Source organism: Amia ocellicauda, chromosome 4 (assembly GCF_036373705.1).
Source record: "Amia ocellicauda isolate fAmiCal2 chromosome 4, fAmiCal2.hap1, whole genome shotgun sequence".
Lineage (NCBI taxonomy): Eukaryota > Metazoa > Chordata > Actinopteri > Amiiformes > Amiidae > Amia > Amia ocellicauda.
Window position 1 is genome coordinate 31,929,729 of NC_089853.1, and position 25,964 is coordinate 31,955,692.

Consider the following 25,964-nt stretch of genomic DNA (forward strand, 5'->3'; position numbering starts at 1 on the left):
TATCTTGTGCATACAGCTGTTTAATACAGAACATATACACTCACCTAAAGGATTATTAGGAACACCATACTAATACTGTGTTTGACCTCCTTTCGCCTTCAGAACTGCCTTAATTCTACGTGGCATTGATTCAACAAGGTGCTGAACGCATTCTTTAGAAATGTTGGCCCATATTGATAGGATAGCATCTTGCAGTTGATGGAGATTTGTGGGATGCACATCCAGGGCACGAAGCTCCCGTTCCACCACATCCCAAAGATGCTCTATTGGGTTGAGATCTGGTGACTGTGGGGGCCAGTTTAGTACAGTGAACTCATTGTCATGTTCAAGAAACCAATTTGAAATGATTCGACCTTTGTGACATGGTGCATTATCCTGCTGGAAGTAGCCATCAGAGGATGGGTACAAGGTGGTCATAAAGGGATGGACATGGTCAGAAACAATGCTCAGGTAGGCCGTGGCATTTAAACGATGCCCAATTGGCACTAAGGGGCCTAAAGTGTGCCAAGAAAACATCCCCCACCCCATTACACCACCACCACCAGCCTGCACAGTGGTAACAAGGCATGATGGATCCATGTTCTCATTCTGTTTACGCCAAATTCTGACTCTACCATCTGAATGTCTCAACAGAAATCGAGACTCATCAGACCAGGCAACATTTTTCCAGTCTTCAACTGTCCAATTTTGGTGAGCTTGTGCAAATTGTAGCCTCTTTTTCCTATTTGTAGTGGAGATGAGTGGTACCCGGTGGGGTCTTCTGCTGTTGTAGCCCATCCGCCTCAAGGTTGTACGTGTTGTGGCTTCACAAATGCTTTGCTGCATACCTCGGTTGTAACGAGTGGTTATTTCAGTCAAAGTTGCTCTTCTATCAGCTTGAATCAGTCGGCCCATTCTCCTCTAACCTCTAGCATCAACAAGGCATTTTCGCCCACAGGACTGCCGCATACTGGATGTTTTTCCCTTTTCACACCATTCTTTGTAAACCCTAGAAATGGTTGTGCGTGAAAATCCCAGTAACTGAGCAGATTGTGAAATACCGGCCCGTCTGGCACCAACAACCATGCCACGCTCAAAATTGCTTAAATCACCTTTCTTTCCCATTCAGACATTCAGTTTGGAGTTCAGGAGATTGTCTTGACCAGGACCACACCCCTAAATGCATTGAAGCAACTGCCATGTGATTGGTTGGTTAGATAATTGCATTAATGAGAAATTGAACAGGTGTTCCTAATAATCCTTTAGGTGAGTGTAGTTGAGTTTCTTTTTTTAAGGCTGTAACACGGTCTGGTCAATATTAATACATGTTTAATTATATACACCTATACCTATATATACACAGATCTGTAGATTAACATATAAAAAACAAAGCACAAACACATACTCCCAGTCTCCTAATAAACATTGACTAGAATGTTGCCATAGGGGATGAGATTTGTATTTTTTATCTAACAAAATAACCACTATTATAAATCTACGCATTGAAATAACTGTCAGGAGCCTTCATCTGGGCTGGTTTGGGTTGTGCTGAAGAGATCTGACTTGAATGGCATTCCTAGGCTGACAGTGCACTACATACCCATGTAAGCAGATATAGCAGACACACCTCTAACACAGCGTCCATTGTGGTGCACCGGTGTGGGCGCAAAAGCAGCAGGGTTCACACTTCAAAGCCCCACAGCTACATAGTTGTCTTGTTTTACGTTTGTAGGGTCTAGAATGCGTGTTCTTTAAAACACAAGGAGTCCATGCAATAGTTTCGGTTTAACAGTAGAGCAGGTGTCCACGTCGTTTCTTCTGTTTAACTTTCTCTCTCGGTGAACTAAGGAGGTAGTCAGCCATGGGGGGTGCATTTGCATAACTGGTTAAGTGCATCTGAGCTCCGCGCACCGGGTCTAAGTGCCACATAGAAGCTGGGATTCTTGGAGGTGTGACGTCAGGGAAGACTTGCTCCACATTCAGCACATCCCTGCGCCTCGGGAGCAGCTGGAGACCCTCGTCCTCTCGGTCCCATTGGAAATATCTCACTGGTCCAGCGGGGTACAGTGCGTTTCAAACCCCGGGGGTGAATGTATATTCGGATGGATTCCACCACAACTGACACGGACAGCAAGCCGGATTTACAGAGACTTTTCTCCGCGTGTGATCTGAATAAATCGGGAAGGATAGAGTATGAGGACTTCGCCACAGTGTGCCGAGAGCTCCGCGTTGGCAGCACCGAAGTGGGCTTTCTGTTCAACAAGTTCGACGAGGATCAGGACGGGTACATCGATTACAGCGACTTCTCGGCCCGCTTCGCAGAGGTGTCGGGGGCGCTGGAGCTGGCGTCCCTCGGGGGAGCGCGGCCGGCCGGGAGGAGCGCCTGGGACGACTTTGAGGACAGGAGAGGCGCGGAAATGAGTTACCTGGGGAGGTAAGCATGTAGTCTCGACTTCTCCCGCGGCAATGAAGAGGACTGCACGGACGCACGCATTTGTTTAACACGGAGCGACAGCCGGCAGCTGGCAAAGACTTGACCATGGACAATGCCTACACACCACTGCGCTGAGAAGAGAGAGAGCGTCGTTATAATGCGGGTTAAGATAAGTGGCGTCGCTGATGATGAAGTGTGTGTGTAACCGCTCGGTCGGGCAACACTTTGGTCTGATGTTTAATCCAGCTCGTTTAGAGCATCTCTCTACAGTACGTGGTTTGCTCTAAGTGAACAAGGGCCCTGCAATCTAACACATGAGGATGCACTTCCCAAACGTGCCAGTGCAATGGGGTATGTTACCCAGTCCCTTGATTTAGGTCACTTGTTACATAAATCGCATATTCTTTCCTATTTAACTTGTATCTTTTTGAGAGTCATTGTACCTGATTATTTGGCTCTGATGCACTCGAGCAGCCACACAAGTTATGTATGTGCTTTATATAGCCATTTCATAAAATGACCACAGAACACGCATGCAAAGCACCTGGTTTGCATACCCGTGCATATGTATTCATTTAACCCTCTACTGTATTTTGAACAGCGAAGTGTGTTGTTTTCAACATTTTTTGTTGTTTACACATGTATAAATACAATATAATAATTCAAAACCTTAAGGGGACAGCGTGAGAAAAAGGATGTCTTTTTTTTTTTAAATCCATACATAAATCAATAAACAACAATTATGCGGTTAACTTAACCCACCAGGTAACAAACTGAAATAAATAATAAGTATTAAATACAAATGAATGGATTGGCTTTGGCTCATACTGCGTCATCCTGTTTGACAATGTCCTCAATGTTCTTGCGACATATGGCCACAGTTCCGTGCTCAAAGCAATGCAATTATATGGTTTATATAGGCCTATATCCAAAAGCAGTACACATTAAACATGCGTCCAGATGAAGCTGTTTCTGGGCACTGAGCGCACTGCACAGCACAGTACAGCACAGCAAACCGCACCGCACAGCACAGCACAGCAAACCGCACCGCACAGCACCGCACAGCACAGCACAGCACAGCACCAGCACAGCACAGCACAGCAAACCGCACCGCACAGCACCGCACAGCACAGCACAGCACAGCACAGCACCAGCACAGCACCGCACCGCACAGCACAGCACAGCACCAGCACCGCACAGCACAGCAAACCACACAGCACAGCACAGCACCAGCACCGCACCGCACAGCACAGCACAGCACAGCACAGCACAGCAAACCGCACCGCACAGCACAGCACAGCAAACCACACAGCACAGCACAGCACAGCACAGCACCAGCACAGCACCGCACCGCACAGCACAGCACAGCACCAGCACCGCACAGCACAGCAAACCACACAGCACAGCACAGCACCAGCACCGCACCGCACAGCACAGCACAGCACAGCACAGCACAGCAAACCGCACCGCACAGCACAGCACAGCAAACCACACAGCACAGCACAGCACCAGCACCGCACCGCACAGCACAGCACAGCACAGCACAGCACCAGCACCGCACCGCACAGCACCAGCACCGCACAGCACAGCACAGCAAACCGCACCGCACAGCACCAGCACCGCACAGCAAACAGCACAGCACAGCAAACCGCACCGCACCGCACCGCACCAGCACAGCTGCGCCCAACAGCGGCGCGTCGCCCTGCGCGGCCCTGATTGCTGACCCTTATTCCGCTCGCCGCAGCTTTGGGGTCGTGATTGGAAGAGCTGTGCGCTTTAATGCGCTGCTGCTGCGCTCTGCCCGCCTTCACACGGATTGCACGCAACAGCAGCAGCGCCGATATGTTTCCTTCCGCGCGTTGATTTGCACAAAGGGACTTTACACTGTGGAGTTCTCAAACTTTACTTAGGACTGTGGTAGGCTTGATATTTAAATATGCAATGAAAGTACATGTATAAACGAGCATATGTAGATATGCGTGTATTTTAATGTTAATTCGCATATTGACCTTTTTTGTAAGAGAATATAACCGGTAGATTTACTTTGTTGAATATTGTTTCTTTGGTGCAATACTAAGGGTGGAGTTCACATTGTTAGCGACACTGAGCGGCAAGGTGTTGTAAACGTCACACATGTTAACATTACTTTTATTCTGTATTTTCCTGCAGTTTACTTTTTATTAATGCCATAAACGTTGCACATTTCTATTCGCTTTGAAATGTAATTTGAAATCCGCCTTTTAAGAGATTCACAGCAGCACTGCAATACCCAAATGAACCCTTCTGTCTTGGTGCCTGATGCCTTCACTTTAGTGCAGTAACTAAGTGCATGACATTGTGTACATTTCTAATTCGTAAACCTGGACATACAATCTGCTGTATTAACTGCTTAATTGGATGTTTTTGTTTTTTGCATTCATATATTGCAATGTTTCTCTATAATATGAGAATATGAGAGGTCGTACCTCATCTACTGCTGAAGTGCATCTAGCTAGTCTATGGGAGTGCATACCTGCGAGGGCTTCTACATTCGGACCTTTCACTCAACTCTGATAAGTGAGCTGCCTGTGGTGGGAGCTGGTGCTGAGCTGCACTCTGTCTTCACTTTCTGCACAGGAGCCGAGAGCAGCTGGCGGAGCTGTACCTGCAGATCCACTCCCTGTCCGACTACACTCTGCTGCAGCAGTACGAGTCCCTCATTGACACACTGCTGGGGGAGCAGAAGGTCCAGAGCCTGGAGACCGAACAGCTGGAGAACCTGCTGAGACGGTAGGCAGGCGTGTGGGCTATAGGAAGGCACTGGGGCACAAGGCACAGTTTGAAGAGCTGTCAGTGGAGTGGAGTGGTAGTGGGTGGTACTTGAATAAAGAAGAAACGTATTATTTTAGTTTGGCAAAGACCATTATCCAAAGTGACTTCCAAAGTTTCTAAGAGTTCAGTCTAATCGAGGAGTAATATAATATTGATGGTATTATACTATACAACACAAGCACTTATGTCAAGAAACAAAATGTAAAACTGGATTATGATAAAAGGCTGAGATTCTCTGTGTAATTGTAAGAATGAATGGGTTTGTCCAAGAGGCAAAGAGAGAACGTTCAAATAATTGGGAAAGAGAAATTACTTCATAAAAGGATGATGGTGTTTTCCCAAACCACCTCCCACTTCCTCGTCTCACACACACAAATGAAAACACTGTTAAAATGCAGCAGGAGCAAGATCAAATATAATTGTAATTTCCATATGTGTAATGCAGGGTCAGATGCCAGTTTTGCCAGTTGACCTGTTCCCCGTGTTCTTTCAGTTCCAGAAAAGTTCTCCTGTGAGGCAACACCTGAAACACAATACTAGCATGATTTTGCTTTAGGTACACATCACATTCAAATTCACACTTAATTTAAAACCATGAAATTAAAATGTTGTGACTGTCAGTGGATTTTCATTTTCTGAATGGCTGACTTGAACACCATGAATCCGTTTATTCTCACCCCTGTTATGATTTCAGTGTTTCGCATCTCCTGTGATGAGAAACTCGGAAGAATGGAGGGTAGAATTTATTTGTATTTTCTTTCTAGTAGTGTTTAAAAATACAAGGTTTTTGTAATGGATATTCTGAAGAAACTATATTTTAGCTCTGCATTCTTGTATTTGTAGTATATGCATATTCCAAAATGAGTTCCATAGTGTATGTGTTTTGAGAGCTCGCAATAAAGGTTATATGCACATTGAGCTCTAAATTGCATTTGCATTTGCACAGATCAAGATGGAGACATTATTATTGAACAACTGTATACATAATTGGCTAACAAAATGTACCAGGAACCAGTTCTTAAGTTTTTCTCTGACTTTCCCTTCAACCTCCACACCACATTACCAATTTTTAAACTACATGCTTCCAGAAGAACAGAAGAAATGTATTTGCTTGAGGATTTCCTCACTCCATTCCAAGATGGGTCAAAAGGCTCTCACCAGTGTGGCTTTCATTATGTTCTGGTTTGTTGCTCACCACTTGTAGTTTATTCATAAAGCAATAGGTAACATGCATCTTAGAGGGCGTTACCAATTTGATATGAAATAGCAGGTATGTTACATCAGAGCGGGTTTCTTCCATTTCTCTGATATCTTAACTCTCCTTAATGCTCAGACGCCCAAGCGTTGCTGATGTTCTCCGTGAGATTTAAAGGGTTGAATTCCAGCTGTGTTGCTCACCTGCTCCCCCCTCCCTCTGGACACAAAGGAACGGGGAGTGGTTGTTGAAAAACATCCGTACACAAGAGGTGAACTGTGCTCCTCGTTTCATGATGTGGGACTTAGAAATTAGTTTAGCTTTTTTATTTAATTATATTTTTGACAGAAACAAGTATGTTTTAGAAATTAAAAACAAACATTTACATCTGCTTGTAGCCCCCTGAAATATCTTTGTGTCAACCTCATTGGTTTGGTTTGGTTTGGTTATGGGAAAAGTTAATATTTAAAGTGTGGTGGTAAAAGTCTTGTCTTGTATCTCTCACTCAAAGCCAACAGTCACATTGGCTTTTAGAAATGTACAGACTTATTTGAAAAGAACAGTTTGATTTCAATTTGTAATAGTTTTCCGATAACCTTTCTGCAGTTACTTTCTTCACCAATTCGGTGTTTGTCTTCTTGACGGACGACTGTTTTTCTTATTTATTCTTTACTTCATGTTCCATCTGAAAATCTCTTCTCCTTGAGTGCGATCAGTTGGCAATGAGTGAAATAGGATTTGGATGAAGAAGTCAGGGGATACCACGAGCAATATGAAACATTTTTAAAGCTTGGTTAAACATGACTTCATGAAAATCCACTGGGAGAGCAATATATGTAGGTTCATCCTGAGTGGCAGCTCAGGGCTGCATTGTAAAGACTGCGTGAATGTGTGCCTACAGGACAGAAGAGGTTACGAGTCGCCAGCTGACAGAGCTGGAGGAGGACATGATGCAGCAGCTGGCCAGTGTGGAGCAGAGAGTGAGAGAGGAGGTGAGCGGCACTGAGAACGAGGCTGACCAAGTAGAGCGCCAACTCCCTAAGAGCGCAGAGTGCACCAAGATTGAATGAGTGGATTAGTGTGTACTTAGTGAGGCCGGTTTGAAAAGAGTGATGAAGGGAAGTGGCCACTCTGTGAGGTGATGAGAGAGGGAAGTGTCCCCCACCAATATTTTCCATATTCTAGGAATTTCGCTATATTGCATCATGAAGAAATCTTTTCTGTTTTATGATGTGTATATTATTTTCCCCCTGGAAAAATGTAGCCATATGATAACCATAAAAAGATGGAATGCATAAAAATAAAGGTGATCTTTAACACTTTTAACGGTAGCAATCCTCTTTGGAAGTTGTTAACCTGCATTTTTGCCCATTTTGCATTTGGCCCAGCAGCTGGCTTTGTAACAATGGTTCACCTATTAAGGGTCTGTAAACAAAAACCCTGTGCTTGGGTTTCATGGTAACAGGATCGGCAGAAACTAGAAGCAGCCACCGTGGAAATCCAGAGGAGACATGAGAACAAGGTGGCAGATTTACAGCTCGCCATGGAGATGCTGAAAAAGGTTAGTGGAGAAGTGATGACAAAGACGTCTTTTTCTAATCTCGACAAGGGATTTGCGGAGACCTGATTTCCCCCACCCCCCCCCACACTTCATATTAATGGGTTTCTGTGGTTTAAAGAAAACAAATAGCAGCTTGCCATTTTCCATGTTGTAGGTACACCAGTGTGGTACAGAACAGCTTGATGATTTTTGAAAGAATGATCAAAATGTCATTCATTATATACACAGAAACATGTCGGTCATTAGGGTCCTGAGTTTGGAAATAATTCCTGTTTATTCTGGAACTGTACACAGCACTTGAAAAGACATTTGGGAAGTTTGTTACTGCCTTACAATGTATGGTTCAAGAAGACCCAGATGTTCTTTGGCATCTAAAGTTGCATCGCTCTATGGAAGGCTTCCATTACATAAATGACACACTTCAATACTAGGGTGGTGAATTATCCTTCATTTTATCTTTTGAAAGCTATATTGATTGAGTTTACCAAATGTCTGAATTCATAATCAATTGTATATTCTTATATTCAACAGCACCAAGAAGAATCCTGGCACAACAGTTCTAGAGAGGATGTTAATCAGCTGAAAGAACAAATCGCTGAGATGACACAGGTATGTTGCAAATGTGCCACAACTGAGAGACTATGAGCAAGAAGCATACAAGTTCAGTGGAAATGTCCAATTTCCCTCTCTGGCTTTGTATGTTGTTAGAGGTTAGGTTGTGTCCCCCTGCTGGCTTAACACAGACACTACAATAATTTGCCTTGTTTTGTCAGTGCTTGATGGGAATGGTGCATAGAGTAGAGAGAATCTGAATATTGAAAAGTTTTTTTTTTTTAATTAATTTATATATATATATATATATATTATTATATATATTTTTTTTTAAGGATAATGAGCAGCTCAGAAGTTCTCTTATGAAAGCCCAGATGAATGTTTCTGTTCTGCAAGTAGAACTGGACAAGCTGAAAAATGACTATGCTGACCAGAGACTACAGCACGAGAGGTGAGAATGGTGTATCTGACACCAATGAAAAGCCTTTTGAAGGATATGTTGCATGACTTCACAATAAGTGCATAATTTGGAAATGGTGAGCTGTGTTGTACTATACATTGGGCCCTGCGTATTTCCTTACACATTCTAAGAAATAATACTGAATTACACGTTCGTAAGAAGTCACCGTTTAATCAGTGCATCAAAGTGTGTTAATAGAATGACTGATTTGAGATGATTAAGGGAATCGGGAGATTAATCAATGTGGTTTAATGAAGCAGAATACATTATGACGTTGTGCTGGGAGGAATGAAGTTCACCGTAGTAAGTGTTGTATATAAAGCGCAGGTCCTTAACTATACACGGTGGAAGGATGTCTGTCAATGTAAATATATTCCAGCACACACTGGGATGTTTTTTTTGTTTACTGCTTCACGGAATGCACTTCTATAAGCCTACATTTACCCACAACAACAATCCTCCGCTCCAGTTCTAAAGGGCCTAATTTTGAGCTCACAGTAAATAGAAAAAGTATTCTGGTTTTCATTCAGCATGAGCTTTTAAGAAGGTAACTATAATCCTTTTAATTATGCAATTATTAATCATCCAAATCACTCGAAGGTCTAAAACGAATCATTTTCAAGAGGCTTATACAGCCTTCTAGATGTATAGACAGTGTAACATTCAGGACAGACTTGTGTTATTTTAACAAATGTGGTGGTGAAAAGTACTTGTGAATGCAAATCCAGTTTCATAGCTGTTTGGATGTGGTTTCATCCATCCATCCATTTAACAGTCATCCAGTACAGAGTCACAGTGAGCTGGAACCTAACCCGGCTGACACAGTGCACAAGGCAAGGTCCACAGGGAGAGCATTCAATCTCCACACAGGCAGACTAGCAAGGCCATAATTGAACCTGTGTCCCAGGGGCTGTGAGGCAGGAGCACTAACCACTGTGTCATCGTGCCACTTTAATGCAGTTTCAGACAGGGTCAATATGTCACTCTCTCAGTGCTGCACATTGGAGCTGGCTTTCATTTTGGTTTTTTTCACAGGGAGAAAGAGGTTCTGAAAACGATGTTGGTGGAACGTCAGTCCTACTCCAATCAGGTTGAATTCCTCCAGTAAGTCACTGCCTGTGGCTATTTAATATCCCAAATGTAGGAAATATAAACTTTACTCCTGTTGGAATTCTACACACGGCAACCAAGCTCCAGCCTGTGAGTAGAGGTATACATCTAGTGAACTATTTAACGGTTACAGTTCAAATGGCAATGGGTCTTAGTCTTTATAAGGGGCCTCAAACTCCATTCCTGAAGTACTACAGTGTCTTCTGTCCAGTTTGCAGTTTCTTAAACAGTCCAATTAGCAGATAGACTAGATTGATGCAATATGTCTCTACAGGCTATAAAGTATGTTCCCAGGATGTCTATTTGAATCAAAAGAATCTTAAAAGCATTCAACTTTTCGTGTCATGTGTCTAGTAGATACAATCGCTGGAGCAGTGAAGTAATTGAGAGTTCCACTTGGACTGAAAATTAGAAGATGCTTCCAGGAAATCTGTGGCTTATATTTCCATCATTTGTCTACCTATGCCTAGTTAGTGTCTCCAAGAGGTTCATATCATTGCCACCCAGTATAACCAAGTAATACTATCAGTTATGTAATCGACTTTACAGGCAAGATGACCACGCTAAAAAGCAGAAGTGTCAGCATCCCTCTTATGACAGTTGTGGCAGTTCTCTTGGAATCATGACATGATGGAAATCTGTTGCTGTTTTATCTTCTGGAACGGCAAACATTCCATTTCATAGATGTGATCTGCACACATTCTTGAATGCCTATGTCAAACATGTTCCTTCTAATTCCTCCTTTTGCAGGGCAATGAACAAGAAACTGTATGACAGCAATGATGGCTTGCGATCAGCCTTGGTGACCTACGTGGGGTCAGGCAAGAAGAGGGTGAGTGAGTGTCGCAACATCTGTAGTTCCTCATCTGATCTGTAACAGTGTTGGATATTACACTGACAAGAAAATGATGGATTGTCCCGTTTCTGCTTCCCAAATTCATTGCATCTTTATGTTCACTGTATCGTCTCTGTAGCATCTCTCCCCAAGGGATGATAGTCCATCAATGAGAATAAAGCCAAGTGAACGAAGTATGCAGAGCCACAGCAGGTAAAGATTCAAGATAGTTGTATGTTTTTGCCCATTGGTATGCTAACGTTGAGTCATTGAAGTGTTTAGAGGGGAGGTAGCCCAGTGTGACATTTCATTCCTATTGGGCTAAAGATACTTTATCTTCATAGAAGACCTTGAGTATTGATAGCAAGTATTCTGTCTGTCTTCTCTTTTTTTTTTTTTTGTGTTATTCCCAGGGGGCTCTCCATTTAGAGTACAGTTCCTAACTCTAATTTAATGGACATGGATAAACACGATGACACTTTTTTTTGTTCTTTTTTAGCAGCTTAGCTAGTGAGGAGGATAGCATGACCGTGGATAATTATGCGCCCAATGACACCAAATACTCCCATGTGGCCAACTGGGCTGACCGGTACCTGGACAGTGGAGTGTCTGTGTCTCTGGATATGGGGGATGACTCTGGCAGCGAGTTTGAAAGTGACAACAGTCAGGACTCTGTGGAGACCGTACATTACAGCTATTCTTATGTGCCACCTGACATGGAGGTACACATGTTTATGGATTTCCAAAGCTTTTAAGGCCGATATAAACCCCACAACCAGTTTCTGACCACTCTTCCCTATTATTGACAGGTGAAATATAAAAACTACACCGAAAAGAGGACTTTAGCTCTTTCCTATGTTTAAAAAATAATAATGATAAATGTCACTGATGTAATGTATTGCCAAACTGAAACTAAAATATCAGAGGAATGACATAGCACTGTATTTCAGCTCTCTTCTGCTCTGTGTGCTAAGACAGTAGATATGTATAGCATGATGTTTGGGAAGTACTTACATTTTACATGTAGAAGTTGCCAGATTGGAATACACCAACTAGTTTAACTAATATAATCATAAAACACCCTCAGAAGGATTCTGCATCACAATTTCGGTGATCGTGAGTTTCCTCTTGCATCCATTATCACTCTGACCTGGCGTATGCTGTGCTGATCACTTTAACCAAAAATAAAAATACAATAATTAATCCACTGTCTCAGATTTCAGATTTAAAGATGGAGGAGACGGCGTCTGTGGCTGCCAGTGGCCGGAGTTCCATCACCTCGTCCATCAGGAGACGACTCCCTGCTTTCACACCCAAGGTAGAAAACATGGAGGGTACTGAACCGCTCACGAGGCAGGCAGTATTGATTAGCATGAGGAGAGCAACGGATGAGTAATGTATCAAAGCAGGATTATTTTAGACCAGTTCAGGCAATGAGGATGGAGGGAATGTCAACCTAAATATCTACATTGAGCCCCAGCCATATTAAAACATAACAAGACGAGGGATGCACAGGCAACACCATGCCAAGTTTAAAAATGGAGCGGACATAAATGGTTACACAATGTGCACCATACAGGACATTAAGGAGATGAAGTAGAAGATGGATACTAATGGCACTTTGTGTTGGGGGAGGTGATAGCCAATTTCACTGTTTGTAGTATGTCAGGATTATATTTGAGTGAGGATGAGCAGGTTTAATCAAGGCTTATCAATAAGCAGTGTGTGAAGACAGAAGCTGGTCCCCACTGATCAAAAGGGTTTGTGTCCACAGCGGGCAGATGCGGTTGATGTGGATGTGCCTGGCGCCTTGTACAGACTGGTTCTGGCTGGGGACGCAGGATCAGGGAAATCCAGCTTTCTGCTCCGACTAAGCATGAATGAGTTCAGAGGAGATATTCAGACTACTTTAGGTAAGGAGGATCAACTTCTTTTTTAGGCAAATCTTGAACCAGGCCTTATTCTATCACCATAAAAGATCAAACTTTCTCCCTTATGAAAACTGTGTTCCAATGGCTTTCTTGGCAAAATCACACCAGCGAGCCGTTAGAGATTTTAAGTTATTCTTTTATTATGTACAAAAGGTAGATGTCTGGTAGAATGCTTGTCAGAATGATAATTGAATCACATTTTCCAGTCGGCCTGTTTTGGATCATTAAAAAGCTTAGATGTGTGGTATCTGTATGAATATACGTTGTTGTTTTTTTTCCCCCCCGTTTACAGGCTTTTTGTGTATGCTTTACTAACGGGCCTTAATGGATAGAAGTTCAATCACTGCTAAAAGTCTTGTAACTCCTCTGAGTGCTGCTATAGGGGAAAATGCACTCATGGCTTTTAGACTGGCTCTTCTTGAGGCTGGGGGTTTTAATAGCCGCCTTGTGTCTTTCAGGGGTCGATTTTCAAATAAAGAAGATGCTGGTTGATGGGGAGCAGACCACCCTACAGATTTGGGACACTGCAGGCCAGGAAAGGTACAGACCAGTCTACAGCTCTTTCTTTCATATCCACAGTCTTCTGATCTGGCACAGTTCCTCTTGCCCTTTTGTACCAGAGCCAAAATGTTGTTTAAGTCAACAATGCACTTGACGACAGAGGCTAATGGGTTTGACTTCCTATGATGCGCTGTTAAATACATTTTTTTTTTTTTGTAAACCTTAGAACAGGGTATGTTTCCATCTCTGTTCCGTGTCTCTGAAATTAAATGTACTTTTAAAGAAATGGCAAGCCATATTGGGATTTTATTGCCTTTTTTAATGTATCTTTGTTCTTGTTAGGTTTCGCAGTATCGCCAAATCTTATTTCCGGAAAGCACACGGAGTGCTACTGCTATATGACGTCACCTCAGAGAGTAGCTTCCTGAATGTTCGTGAGTGGATTGATGAGATACAGGTACGCTGACAGTTGAACAATCAATCTGTCATTCAGAGTTGGATCTTTTACACCAATCAATATAGTTTCATCAAAGTGCTATCAACATTTTATAAATAAAAGAAATCCAGGATGCAATAATTGCGATATTAAAACTACTAATCAAGTGAATTTGATGACAAGGGTAATTTATTAATAATATTATTATTATTATTATAGGGTCATAAGTAATGCAGAATGTTGTGTGACGCAATGAATAAGCACAAAAAGCACAAGCTTATTCAGGGGTCTTACAATGCCTGATACAGATGCTCTTGAACAACGGCTGCTGCTTTTATGCCACTCTTCAGTGATGCTCAGTGTATTAAGTGCAGGGCTCTGTAATTATGAGATTGTCTTTCCAGAACTCCACAGAGGATCACATCCCAATGTGTCTGATTGGGAACAAGAGTGACCTGAAGATGGGGATGCCGGAGTCTGGGTGTGTGGACACTTCTCACGGGGAGAAGTTAGCCATGGTAGGACCATCCCTAATTTGTTTTACCCACATTATAAGCCATATAACCCTATTTTGGTCTATTGAAAGCAAAATATTGAAGTTAATCAATACTCAGACTGATCAACAACACACTCGGTATTAACAGAGAACAATATAGTAGTCCGGAAACCCAGGTTGTCAGCATTGTATGTAGCACTGGCTGGCCTCCACCTGTATAACGATCTACCAGAAAACATATTGAAATTAATTCACCTTGTGCAAGTGCAATGATATGTAGCCCTTCATATACTTACAATTCAAACTTTGCAGGTTCATGACTAGACTGAAACCAAAAAATACACCGATCACCTGTCAGCGGTCATAATATTATGGCTGAAGTGAATAACACTGATAATCTCGTTATCATGGCACCTGTCAGTGGGTGGGATATATGAGGCAGCAAGTGAACATTTTGTCCTCAAAGTTGATGTGTTAGAAGCCGGAAAAATGGGCAAGTGTAAGGATCTGAGCGACTTTGACAAGGGCCAAATTGTGATGACTAGACGACTGGGTCAGAGCATCTCCAAAACTGCAGCTCTTGTGGGGTGTTCCCGGTCTGCAGTGGTCAGTACCTATCAAAAGTGGTCCAAGGAAGGAAAAGCGGTGAACCGGCGACAGGGTCATGGGCAGCCAAGACTCATTGATGCACGTGGGGAGCGAAGGCTGGCCCGTGTGGTCCGATCCAACAGACGAGCTACTGTAGCTCAAATTGCTGAAAAAGTTAACGCTGGTTCTGATAGAAAGGTGTCAGAACACACAGTGCATCGCAGTTTGTTGCGTATGGGGCTGTGCAGCCGCAGACCAGTCAGGGTGCCCATGCTGACCCCTGTCCACTGCCGAAAGCACCTACAATGGGCACGTGAGCATCAGAACTGGACCACGGAGCAATGGAAGAAGGTGGCCTGGTTTGATGAATCACGTTCAAGGTGTTGCCTCCAAAACTCAATTTTCAAGGATTTTTCTCATTTAAAGGAAACTTTTATACACTTATTTTAGTGAACTGCAATATCCAACAAAAAGATGAGCAAGACGAAACATTTAGGTAATATAAACAGTTACAATATTCCGTTATCTATATATTTAGAAGATAATGTACTAGTAATAGTACTAAATAATAACTGTGAGGGAAATAAAGCTTGAAGAACAAGGCAGAGCATGTTAAAACTGAAGGTTGCGGCGGAACGTCCTCTTCAGAAAAACAACACGCAGGAATACTGTAAAAAAATTACTTTGTTTAACTATCAAAAACAACAAAGCTGTTAAGATATAAACCATATCTTGACACCCTTCTGTCTTTTTCTTAATAATATGCACGTAACTGCCTACTAAAAAAACACAGGTGGCCTCAGAGCTATGCAGCTCCTCCAAGCAGGAGGGGAAAACCTAGGGATCTGGCATCTGATTAGCTCTGTCATTTTACTACATGGTCCTTTTATTTATGTACCAGGGCAAAGTTAGCATCAGGTGAAATGTAGATTTTATTACTCCCTCAATAGTGCTAATTTTCAGCTGCACCTACACTCTTCCCTCCCCCCCCCCACCAAAAATGTCTGTCATGCCCCCAAGACATGTCACCATGAATAGTATTGATGTTTTGTGTTTTTCAAATGGCACAGTTGTCGCAGTTGTCCCCGTGGCACCAGAAAGTGTTGTTTTTGGGAGACCAGAGGCAGTCCTCTTTGGAAAAATAGCATGCAAAATTGAACTTTTGTTTAACTATCAAAAAACCACAAAGTGGTGGTTAAGATATAAACCATATATTGATGCTCTTGTCCCTTTTTATTAAGATGCACATAACTACCTTCTAAAAAAAAAAAAAAAAAAAAAAAAAAGTCGTCCACAGAGCTGATTAGCTGCTCTCCAAGCTCCGTGTATGAGAAGCACACCCTCCCAAAAGCTAGGCAGTCCCTTATCTCTATCTTGGGAAAGGTGAGGCAAACCTGGGGATTTATTGCTAAGCGTTAAATTAACATTGGGGAAATTTAGTCCTTATTACTTAGTCCATGGAAGTCAATAGTGCTAAGAAACTCCATGCATCACCAAATGGAACAAGTTGCCCTGTCAATCACAACTTAATCGATCTTGTATGTATATAGAGACTTTTAAATGTGTATGATGCTTTACATGGAAAAGGCACTCATTGTAAACACTGGTAAAGAAAATCTTAATCTCTTCAACTGTTCAAGACAGAGGAATTATCTTCTAGTAATGATGCTATGCCTGTTGGAGATGTACTGACACTGTTCTGTGGCTTCCAGGCGTACAATGCCTTGTTCTGTGAGACGAGTGCTAAAGATGGAACAAACGTAGTGGAAGCAGTGCTTCACCTCGCCAGGTAAAGAAACATTTTACAGTACAGGAGTGATCTGTGAGGGAACTAATACAATGATTTTATTGAATGCTGTTTTTGTTTTGTTCATATGTGGTCTCTTATACTTTATTTCGCCCAGGGAAGTGAAAAGGAATGTGGGTCTGAGAAAGAACTCTGAACCACAGATAAAACTGAGTATTGCTGATGGCAAGAAGGCTCTGAGCAGCTGCTGTGGGGTGTAGTGGTCTACCCTGAGCTTTGCGCAAGACCTCTCACCAGCAAGGAACATGTGTTGCATATGTTGGCAGTCTCCGAAACTGCAGAAGGACTCCTAATGAAGAAGGTTGCTTTGCAGTGGAGCTACACTGGAACCACTTTTAGCTTTGTTCCTGGTGTCATTTCAAGGTATGAAATAACAGCAGTGTTTCCAAAACACATGCTCCAATAACAATGGCCAGAAGGACTTTTTGTATTTTTATTTAAACCTTCTGCACCCGACATGCAAGTTCAGTGTGTTTTACTAAAGGATTCTCCAAACTTTCCTCACACTTTTTAGTTTTTGATATTCAGATTCAAGAGATTTATATATATATAATGTAAATAAAGAGAACAAAACAATTAATGTACTAACCTATATTTAGCGCAGTTTTTAGTTCTAACCCCCTAATCACAAGCATTTTGCCCTCAAGAGTTTTTGTTACCTGACCTCTGATGTAGTAGGAGTCTGTTTTTCAACCACCTAGTATTCGATTACCAGTAACTTTTCAATGTAATACTTCTAAAGGGACTGTGCTGGTAAAAATCCACACTTCTGGGTGAGCTCATTTTGTTTGTTTGGATGCACTTTAAATGGGAAGTAGACAATACTCCTGGTTTTATTCTTTTTACTGGGTACAACTTAAAATGGTTAGGCACACGTTATTTTTTCCCCAAATATGTAACATCTGAGCATAATGTTCAAATTCCTCTTTTTACCTCTTTTCTGTAAAAATTGGTATTGTAATTGTATTTTGCTATGAGATTTACATGTATGTATATTATACATGTATTTTATATATAGATTTTATTTTTATTTTTAAATAACCTTCCAAATCAAGCATTTCACCTTTTAATACCTCTTGCACTTAATGAGGGACCAATGGTATGAATGTTTACATTTCAGTTCTGGAACGAAAACATTGTATGCCATTGGCAGTATTTTGTATTATAATTGTATAATAAATGCTCAAAGAGTTTGATACATAACATGATGAGGGTTATGTATTTTTTGCACTATCAGAGGTAGGTATTTCCAAAGCTTCAATTTCATTTTTCATTTGATCTCAGATCTTTCCTTAATTGAAGTCCGTATTATAATGTGGTGTATGTATATTTTAGTAATGTTTGATTAAAGTTCTAGAACTTGCTGTTCCTGCACGGGATGCAATTTACACTATTGTTTTGGGATAATAGAACATTGACATTTAAGAACCTTATTCCCATCCTAGACTGTTCTTTAGGTTTTTGTTTTTTTTTCCAATAAGGGGGGTTTACACCGCTCCTACATGTGTAGGACGTGGGTTTGGTTTTAGTTACATTGGCTTATATATATAAAAACCTAGATTTCCATTGCTATGGATATGGAAGGACTTGGATGAAGACAGGGTTCTCAGGCTAGCTCTAGAGATATAGCCCTATAAGTTGAGTTGTTGGTGAGGTATTCATGAGCAGTTTAAATGAATGGAAGGCCACTAGAACTGCTCTTTCTGAAATAAATGAGAAACTACAAAGACAGCTGATCAAGGCAGCAGAAATGTTTAATATTGCTATAGCCAAGTTTGGGAGTTACTTTTGGAATACCAAGCCTATTTTTAGGTCATAAGTTAATTTGTCTTTACCAGAGTTCAATCCTTTATTGGATCAGTCTTACTCCAGTCCAAGTTTTTTTTTTGGTTTTGGTCAGTTAATTGAAAGGGAGCTGCAGGACCCTGTCCTTCAGTGCACGAACCATTCCACTCATTATGTATTATACTTATTTACAAATGCTTTAAAATGAATACCTTGCATAGTCCAGTTTTCATCAAAACAAAGTGTTGTACATTTACAGAACTCAAATAAATCAAGGCCCTGTTTAAAACAAAATCCTTCCTGACACCCACACATTCTCTAAGCACACTGCTGTATATTTTCTAGAGCATCAACTCTCATACATATTAGCCAAATACCTGATTGCATATGCATCACAAGCATTCACTCTGAAAAGGGTTTGAGATAAAATCATGCTAAAAACTAGAATCTTCAATAAAATGCAAGAGGAGACCACAGAACAGTTTAAGTCAATTGAACAAAACCCATGAACTAAAAAGCTACAATTTATTAAATAAATTTCAAGTTGGGGGCAAACTTTGATACAAAAATACAAGATTGTGTTGATCCAAGCAGTGACATCTGCTTCTCTTTACACTAAATTCTGTTCATGAGACCACAGCCCATGCATGCTGACAAACACGAGCATACTTTTGTAGCCATGTCATTCAGAACTCTGCTAAAACCTGCCAAGTCATTAGTTCACCTGAAACTTACAAACCATATAATCCCCCATAGGAAAGATTACAATAATGCATGTTATCTAGACATCAGAACTTAGACAAGAAAAAAAAAAAAAAAAAAAAGTTTGTTTTAATACCAAGAAGACTTGAATTGATTTTGTTTCTTTCTGGCAAAAAACGTGGGAAGTCTTGTCTGGATGTTTAGTCTTCTTTCAGTTATTTGGGTTGGTCTTTTGGTTTATCTTTGGCCTGTTTCTGCTTTTGCTGCATAATCTCTGCATCCCTGTGAAGAAAAGGGGAAAAATAAATAAAAATATTTTATCATGGCACAAGTTCATTTGATCCCTTCTGCACATGACATCACTGAACTTGACCACTTTGAAGTTTACTGAAAACATTCCTAGGACCAAGGTCACAAGGAAATCTGTCACAGGTGGATTTAAAACTGCATATAGACATAACTGCTTTATGGAAAGTTCCGGGAAATCTACAGCTGAATAGTTGAAGGAACCCAGAAAGTCTGCAAGAAAACTACTACTTCCTATTTTCAGGACAACATGTAGGTTGTAGAAAGCATTGTCTCCGTGGCAGTCCACATACCTCTGCTTCCTGGCAGCTGCAGACAAGCCATCGTCATTCCTCTTGCCCTTGCCGTCTGCATTTTGCTTCTTGGCATTCTTCTGACGGGCAAGTTCACGCTGATTTCCCCCTGCAAATCACAAACCAGCACAGTGCTCAATTAAATGTCCAGTGCTGCCAGTAATCCTTCAAGATAATTACAACTCAGATCACCAGAGGTTATGGTCTTACTTTACATTGCTGAGAGTACAACCATGGTCAAAGTAAACGGGCTGCTCAGAGTGATGACCTCAGTCCTATAGAACACTTCTGGGATTCACTAAACTGATATAAATGTGGAGACCAACTTATTTGAGCTAGTATGGCACAGTAATCGGGCATCTATATAAAAGGGCAGCAACAGCACCCATATCCTATTAAACACATTGCAATCAGCAGACTCTTGTATTTTATACGTCAGGTAATATACAGTACAGATTTCAGTCATAAACACTATGACCAACTGCAAGCTCGTGTTGGTGAGATTACTTATCTAGAACCATATGCAAGCTTAAAATGAATTTGTTCACCTTTTACTATAGACAATGTAACCAGGACGCTCTGAGCATGCAGGCAGTCAAAAACTTTTCATCTCCCATCCACTTTGGCACTTCCCAAGAAGCAGACGAGTGCCTCAGTGCCGGTGTCGGTCCAGACACCCCCACGCTTGGTTTGGGATTGTTCTAGAACGTTCGCTGCAGCGGACGGCGCTTTAAACTACCCGACAGCGCCTGGCAGATCCATAAAAATCACAGATAAAAGCACAGCATGCACAGTGAGCTGGACACCGATTTCTACTCCAACTGTAGGAAGAGTGCAGACTGGACTATTTTATTGAATTGAAGTACGAGACGCACAGAAATCACCCCGACTCTGTGCAGACTAGCCTACATCTCGGCTACGTGGCAAGGGGGGCGCTCCGGAGCACAGCCAGGGACCCTGTATTCCGAGACCGAGGAAAACGTCGACCCCCCGACAGAAAGCCCTGTCAAAAATCAGAGCTGGTTACAGTCAGGTTGCGGATTATGAATTCAAAGAGAAAACTACGCAAAACAGTGACTAGCCTCAATGAGCTGGCTGGCACGGTGCGCATCCAATCTCCAGGCATATGCAAGACACAGCGGACAAGGACACCTGGATTCAGGGCAAATGCCCGTCTAGTGGCCCACACTACACACAAGCCAGAGGGATCACCGCTCAGAGTCTCGGCGCTAGCAATGGCTTGATTGTTGGTTTTTACTAAACGGAAAACACAGGCACATAAATATCAAATTAGTTAACTGTACTAATCACCCCTCTGCTTGGCGCAGGTATAACGAATGACATTTACACACAACACAGTCATTACATCATCTCATTTTAATGTAGGCGTCGAAGATTTATTGCATTTTTGAAGATGAACAAATTGTAAACAACACTCCGGCCTAGAAAACGTCTCCCAATGCCGTCCTGCCGCACTCCCACATACAAAGGCGCCTTTAGACACTCAGCAATCGATAGATATTTAACAGCTTTTGTGCAATGCGCGGTTATTAAGCTAAATAAACGGAAGGTATATTATTTTATACGTACTCGTCATTTTTTTTTTTTTTTTTAGTTGAAGGTTTCCGAGTTCCAGCTGGCGAACCCTACGGGCTGCTCTCTAGTACCACCCTCTCCCTCCGCGCCGCTGTGTCCTCCCCGCCGCACTGCAAATCACTCCCCGCAACGCGAGATTTCTATCCAGGAGTCCCGCCACAGGGGCGCTCTGATTGGCCGAGCGGCCGGAGTCAAAAACGGTTCTCGTCTTCTGATTGGCCAAGGATCTGAGCAGGTGCGTGAGCGCATGATTGTGAAAAGGTTTTGCCAATGAAAGAGTCAGGTAAGTATTTTAACTTTTTAGTTTGTTATTCATTTGTATTTATTTATGTTTAGATACATCCTGTATATTTGTTTATTTCATTCAGGAGTTGTCTGAAATGGACCTAAGATCTCTTTCAAGAACACTGCAAACAGTTTAAATGTTTTACACTGAAGACATTTATTATTATTATTATTATTATTATTATTATTATTATTATTATTATTATTATTAGTAGTAGTAGTAGTAGTAGTGTATAGGTGTATTTTTTCCAGAATGGTAGTACTGTACAACCCAGTAATGTCTTCCATATGAGCCGGCAACGCTATACATCACTTCGTCCCCTGGAAGATAATTTCTGCACTGAACATCTTTCCTGCAGGTATGATTATCGAAATATAATAATACTAATGAAGTGCCGTGGACTCTGATGGAGGCTTGCAGAATTTTTGCATCTCTTTCATCATGAGCAAATATCTTAAGAATAGGAATCCATGGATATTGACAATATGGTGTGGTTTTGCATTGGATTTTATAAGACGTTTGCAATGCAGTTGTACTTATAAGCAATTTGATTCTGACAACTTCTTCGAACTGCTGAGTGTGAGTTTAATAATATATATTTAAACAAACTAGGAAACACTTTGTCCTCTAGTGGACCAAGTTGGAAATACAGTCTGTCTGCAATTATGTATTTACTCAAGGTTAGTAATTTTAAATGTTATTTTGTACACATTCACACAAAATCACATTTAGAGAGGTTTGGTCTATAAAAAAACAATCATTAGTGTATACCCTGAGTAATTCTTAACATACTGGTTATTACATTGACTTTGATTTCACATAAATATAACTAACTGACAGCTATTGTTACTGACACCCAGAGACACTTGCCAACATGCTGTGTAATTCCAATAAGGACACTTAAAATGCTATTGAGTCTGGTGTTGTGCTGTGGAAATGTGTTGAGGCAGAATTGAAAATTATTCAATTTTGAGATTTGGGAATTAAAGGAGGTAGAGGGTTCAGTTTCCCATGGCCCTTTTTTGTTAATATTAAATTAGCTAGAGCTCACTGAAATATTTTGATATGAACTTATTATAAAGTCTTATCACAACCTCTAGGCTACTTGAAAGAAGATGTTTTTAAAACCTGTAATGCATTACTTCCTAATTTTAGAATATGTGCTAATGACCAACTGACTTATCTATATCTATATCTATCTATCTATCTATCTATCTATCTATCTATATATATATATATATATATATATATATATATATATATATATATATGGAAAAAAACAAAACAATAAAATATTTCCAGTAAAGACTTACTTTATAAAAGGAAAAAGGTTGATGTATATAAAAAAATCCAGTACAAAACTACAATACTCTAATAAATCTACATATTACACACTTTAAAGGAGGTACTCTTCATATTTAATATATATAACACTCATATAATATTGTGCCAGTGGATTTTCTAAGAAATGCAGCTTGGAGATAGAAAGCAGTATAATGCTACATAATGCTCTAACATGTAATACTTGGATACTTGAAATGACTGCAAAGCAAAGCTAGTGCATATTTGTTCATTCTGAAGGCTGCAATGTATGCTAATTCATATTATGTGATCCACCTGGTTATGCATGAACAGAGCTGCAATTGCATGGTGACTGACATTGAATCTAGTCAGCAAACTGAAGCCTATGAAGTCTCAAGTTCCAAAACACAATTTGCTAAAAATGTAATACATCTCATGGTCACTTGAGGCTTTGTAACATTAACTTGTTGAGTGAACTGTCAGTTGCCACCTCTAACAAATGCAATTTGTTTTCTATGCAGGTATTCAGCAGCCATCCGTAGAAAAGGAAACAGTCCTGATGCCTGGAGATAGTGTGTATCTTTTGCCTCATTAGGGTCAGTGACATCATTCATCTTCAATGTGGGGCTAGGGTGATGTCTTCCCGTTGGTCCTGGAATAGCAGTCTTTATAATGTCATTGGTCCCCAACAACTTGGTGGACTCAATATGTGTGTGGAACGCAGGTGGAATTGTGAGGAGAATGTTAACTCTCCACAACACTGTCGGTAGAAAGCACACCCTGACAGCAATCTCTCTTTCTCACCTTTTCTCCCACTTGAGTTTGTGGCAACTAAAATGATGCTTAAAACAAAGAAAAAATGATGAATTCAACATCTTGACTTTGTACCCATATACAATAGGCATGTAGTTAAGAACACTGTCTGGACACATTGTGCATAAGGCTTTGCTGGGGACCTTGGTGTACAGAAATAGGCTGCCTGAATCACAGTCACAGACAGGGCTCAGTACACACCTGCTTCTGCTGTGCCCATGAGAAAGAAATGTATGCATTTTGGATATCTGTAATCATTTACCTTTTGTGTTTCCTCAATAAGGTACTAAATCTAATTTGTTTCACCATGACTGTATATCTGTCATTTGATGTATGTTTGCATTGGTATAAATTGTTGTTACCATTTCACAGAATTAAATGTTTATCTAGGCAGTTTCCCCCTATAAATGCAGCCTTTGGAGTGATGGATTGGTTTTTGTATTGGTATATTGTGCCTAGTTGTATAGCCTGTTAGAGCAGGGGGCAGAAACCACATAGATCTGGTAGCTTACCCCTGCATCCACTCCCCCAGTATCATCTAAAATATTGATATATTAAGCTGCCTTTGGATGAATACAACCACACACTCCAGCCATGTTGGCCTTTATGCACAGGTCTGGAAAAGTCACAACAATCTGTGAAACTTCATGAACACTTGTTGATCTCATCTGTCATTAGGCAGATTTGCAGCAGGGGTTGGTCCTATTTGAGCTCTTCATGCTCCAGTGGCAGTTAGTTTTGTGCTGACAGGACCATTGATGTCACTAGACTGCAAATAGCCACCACAAGAGCTCCGAACAGCAACTTCCAAGGGATACCCTGAGAAAGAAACAACACAAAAAGCCTTGAAGTCAGAACAAAGTCAGAGCATTTTTTCCCTTCAGCTTAAATGAGAGTTCAGTAGTTCAGACAACCCATATAGACGTAGGTGGAAGACGTAGTGATTGATGTAATGGAGTAATTTTGGCCTTAACCCGCTTTGGCTGAGGAAACAATGGCCTGGTCATGAGGACGAGGCTAGCAGACCCCTCACATGGTGGATGGAGCCAAGGAGCTGCTGCAAAGCAAAGGCGAGTGTGGTGGTAGCGCTGCGGGAGTGAGGCAGGGGACAGGAGCTTGTTATGTGGTATTTCTGATAGCGTTTATGTGAAGGTGTATCTCATTGGCTGTGTTTGGAGCAGATTGAAGTGTGACTGGGGGTTGACATCCTCCTGAACTTTAGTTTTAATCACTATATTTTATGAAATCACCAGTACAATTGCTCAGGGTACTTACTGAGGTCTCCTGCAGGGATGGTTTGAGGAATGGGGCTATATTTTCCCCCAGCATCTGGGCTGGTTTGGCCTTCCATTTCTGAGTCTCATTGTCTCCAACTTGCCTCTTTACTAGCTTAGACAGCTCCACATGGATAGCCTGACAAGAAAGGTTGGACACAAGTGACTGACATGTCTCTTACTAATGAATCCACTGCTGCTGTGAACAGTAATAACATGGAATGATGCAAGTCAAATATGTTGTGGAAATAGTTAGTTTAAATGTGGATTTAATTTTCAATATTGGTACAGAAACCATCAGTATCAGTGAATTATAAACTGCCCCGCTTGTTAGATAATTATAGATTTTGCAACTAGAAAGCACTGTAAACAGAGAAGTAGGGCTCATGCAAATAAGTGCTGGCCAAGGGCGCTTTGGTAGAGAAAGCTACTGAAGGGCAGATAAGGGGTAGGCTTTTTGTTTCTCTTCTGAACTGACATGTCTGACGTGCTGGTAGGCCAGTGGAAATGTCGATATTCTTATCAGCCTTACGAATGCAGTCATTATGAAAATGTCTTTCTCAGAATCCAGCTTTGAGTCATGCATGATCAACATCCCCTGCACTTGATCTAAGCTTGTAGGTCTTTAACTGCATGAAATATGACTGCAGGTTCGCTTGTCATTTATATACATTCATTTAAATTGGAAAGGCCCTTGATGCCTATTCTGACCAACCACAGTTTATTGCTTACAACCTCCTGGCTTAATATAGAGAACAGGAACTTGTTGAGTTTTTTTTATTAACTATCTCTTTGTGGGCAGACGTTATTTGCTAATAAGGCAGAGTATCAGAAACAAGTCATAAGAATGAAAAACGAAAGATTAGTATAAACCATTTTAGTGTACTTTGAGTTTTTAAAAAACTGATACT

At 41.3% G+C, this 25,964-nt stretch overlaps 3 protein-coding genes across 4 annotated transcripts in view; 1 reads left to right on the top strand and 2 right to left on the bottom strand.

The window, feature by feature from the left end:
- The first annotated feature begins 1,634 nt into the window (after positions 1-1,634).
- On the top strand, positions 1,635-17,899 carry rasef2 (RAS and EF-hand domain containing 2). Of its 2 annotated transcripts, none has more exons than XM_066701898.1 (17): positions 1,635-2,413; positions 5,030-5,182; positions 7,321-7,411; positions 7,885-7,980; positions 8,512-8,589; positions 8,868-8,983; positions 10,028-10,096; positions 10,853-10,934; positions 11,077-11,150; positions 11,437-11,659; positions 12,154-12,255; positions 12,712-12,850; positions 13,327-13,408; positions 13,712-13,826; positions 14,210-14,323; positions 16,602-16,678; positions 16,794-17,899. In XM_066701898.1, the coding sequence occupies exons 1-17, from the start codon at positions 2,070-2,072 to the stop codon at positions 16,894-16,896; spliced, it is 2,058 nt and encodes a 685-aa protein (XP_066557995.1). In that variant the 5' UTR covers positions 1,635-2,069; the 3' UTR covers positions 16,897-17,899. The 2 variants fall into 2 exon arrangements, with proteins under 2 accessions (XP_066557995.1, XP_066557996.1); XM_066701899.1 differs by having other exon boundaries at positions 11,440-11,659.
- A 1,088-nt stretch (positions 17,900-18,987) lies between these two features.
- Positions 18,988-21,498, bottom strand: serf2a (small EDRK-rich factor 2a). Its single transcript, XM_066701900.1, has 3 exons — positions 21,373-21,498; positions 19,783-19,891; positions 18,988-19,465 (listed from the first exon to the last, which is right to left on the bottom strand). Exons 1-3 carry the CDS (start codon positions 21,377-21,379, stop codon positions 19,399-19,401), a joined length of 183 nt encoding a protein of 60 aa, XP_066557997.1. The 5' UTR covers positions 21,380-21,498; the 3' UTR covers positions 18,988-19,398.
- A 2,370-nt stretch (positions 21,499-23,868) lies between these two features.
- The window catches only part of fkbp16 (FKBP prolyl isomerase 16), a 46,300-nt gene continuing 44,204 nt past the window's right edge, over positions 23,869-25,964 (bottom strand). The window contains exons 7-8 of the mRNA XM_066701901.1: positions 25,055-25,192; positions 23,869-24,598 (exon numbers count right to left, since the gene is read on the bottom strand). Of these exons, the coding sequence (XP_066557998.1) occupies positions 24,512-24,598; positions 25,055-25,192 (225 nt within the window). The 3' untranslated portion in view covers positions 23,869-24,511. The remainder of the gene's footprint in view (positions 24,599-25,054; positions 25,193-25,964) is intronic.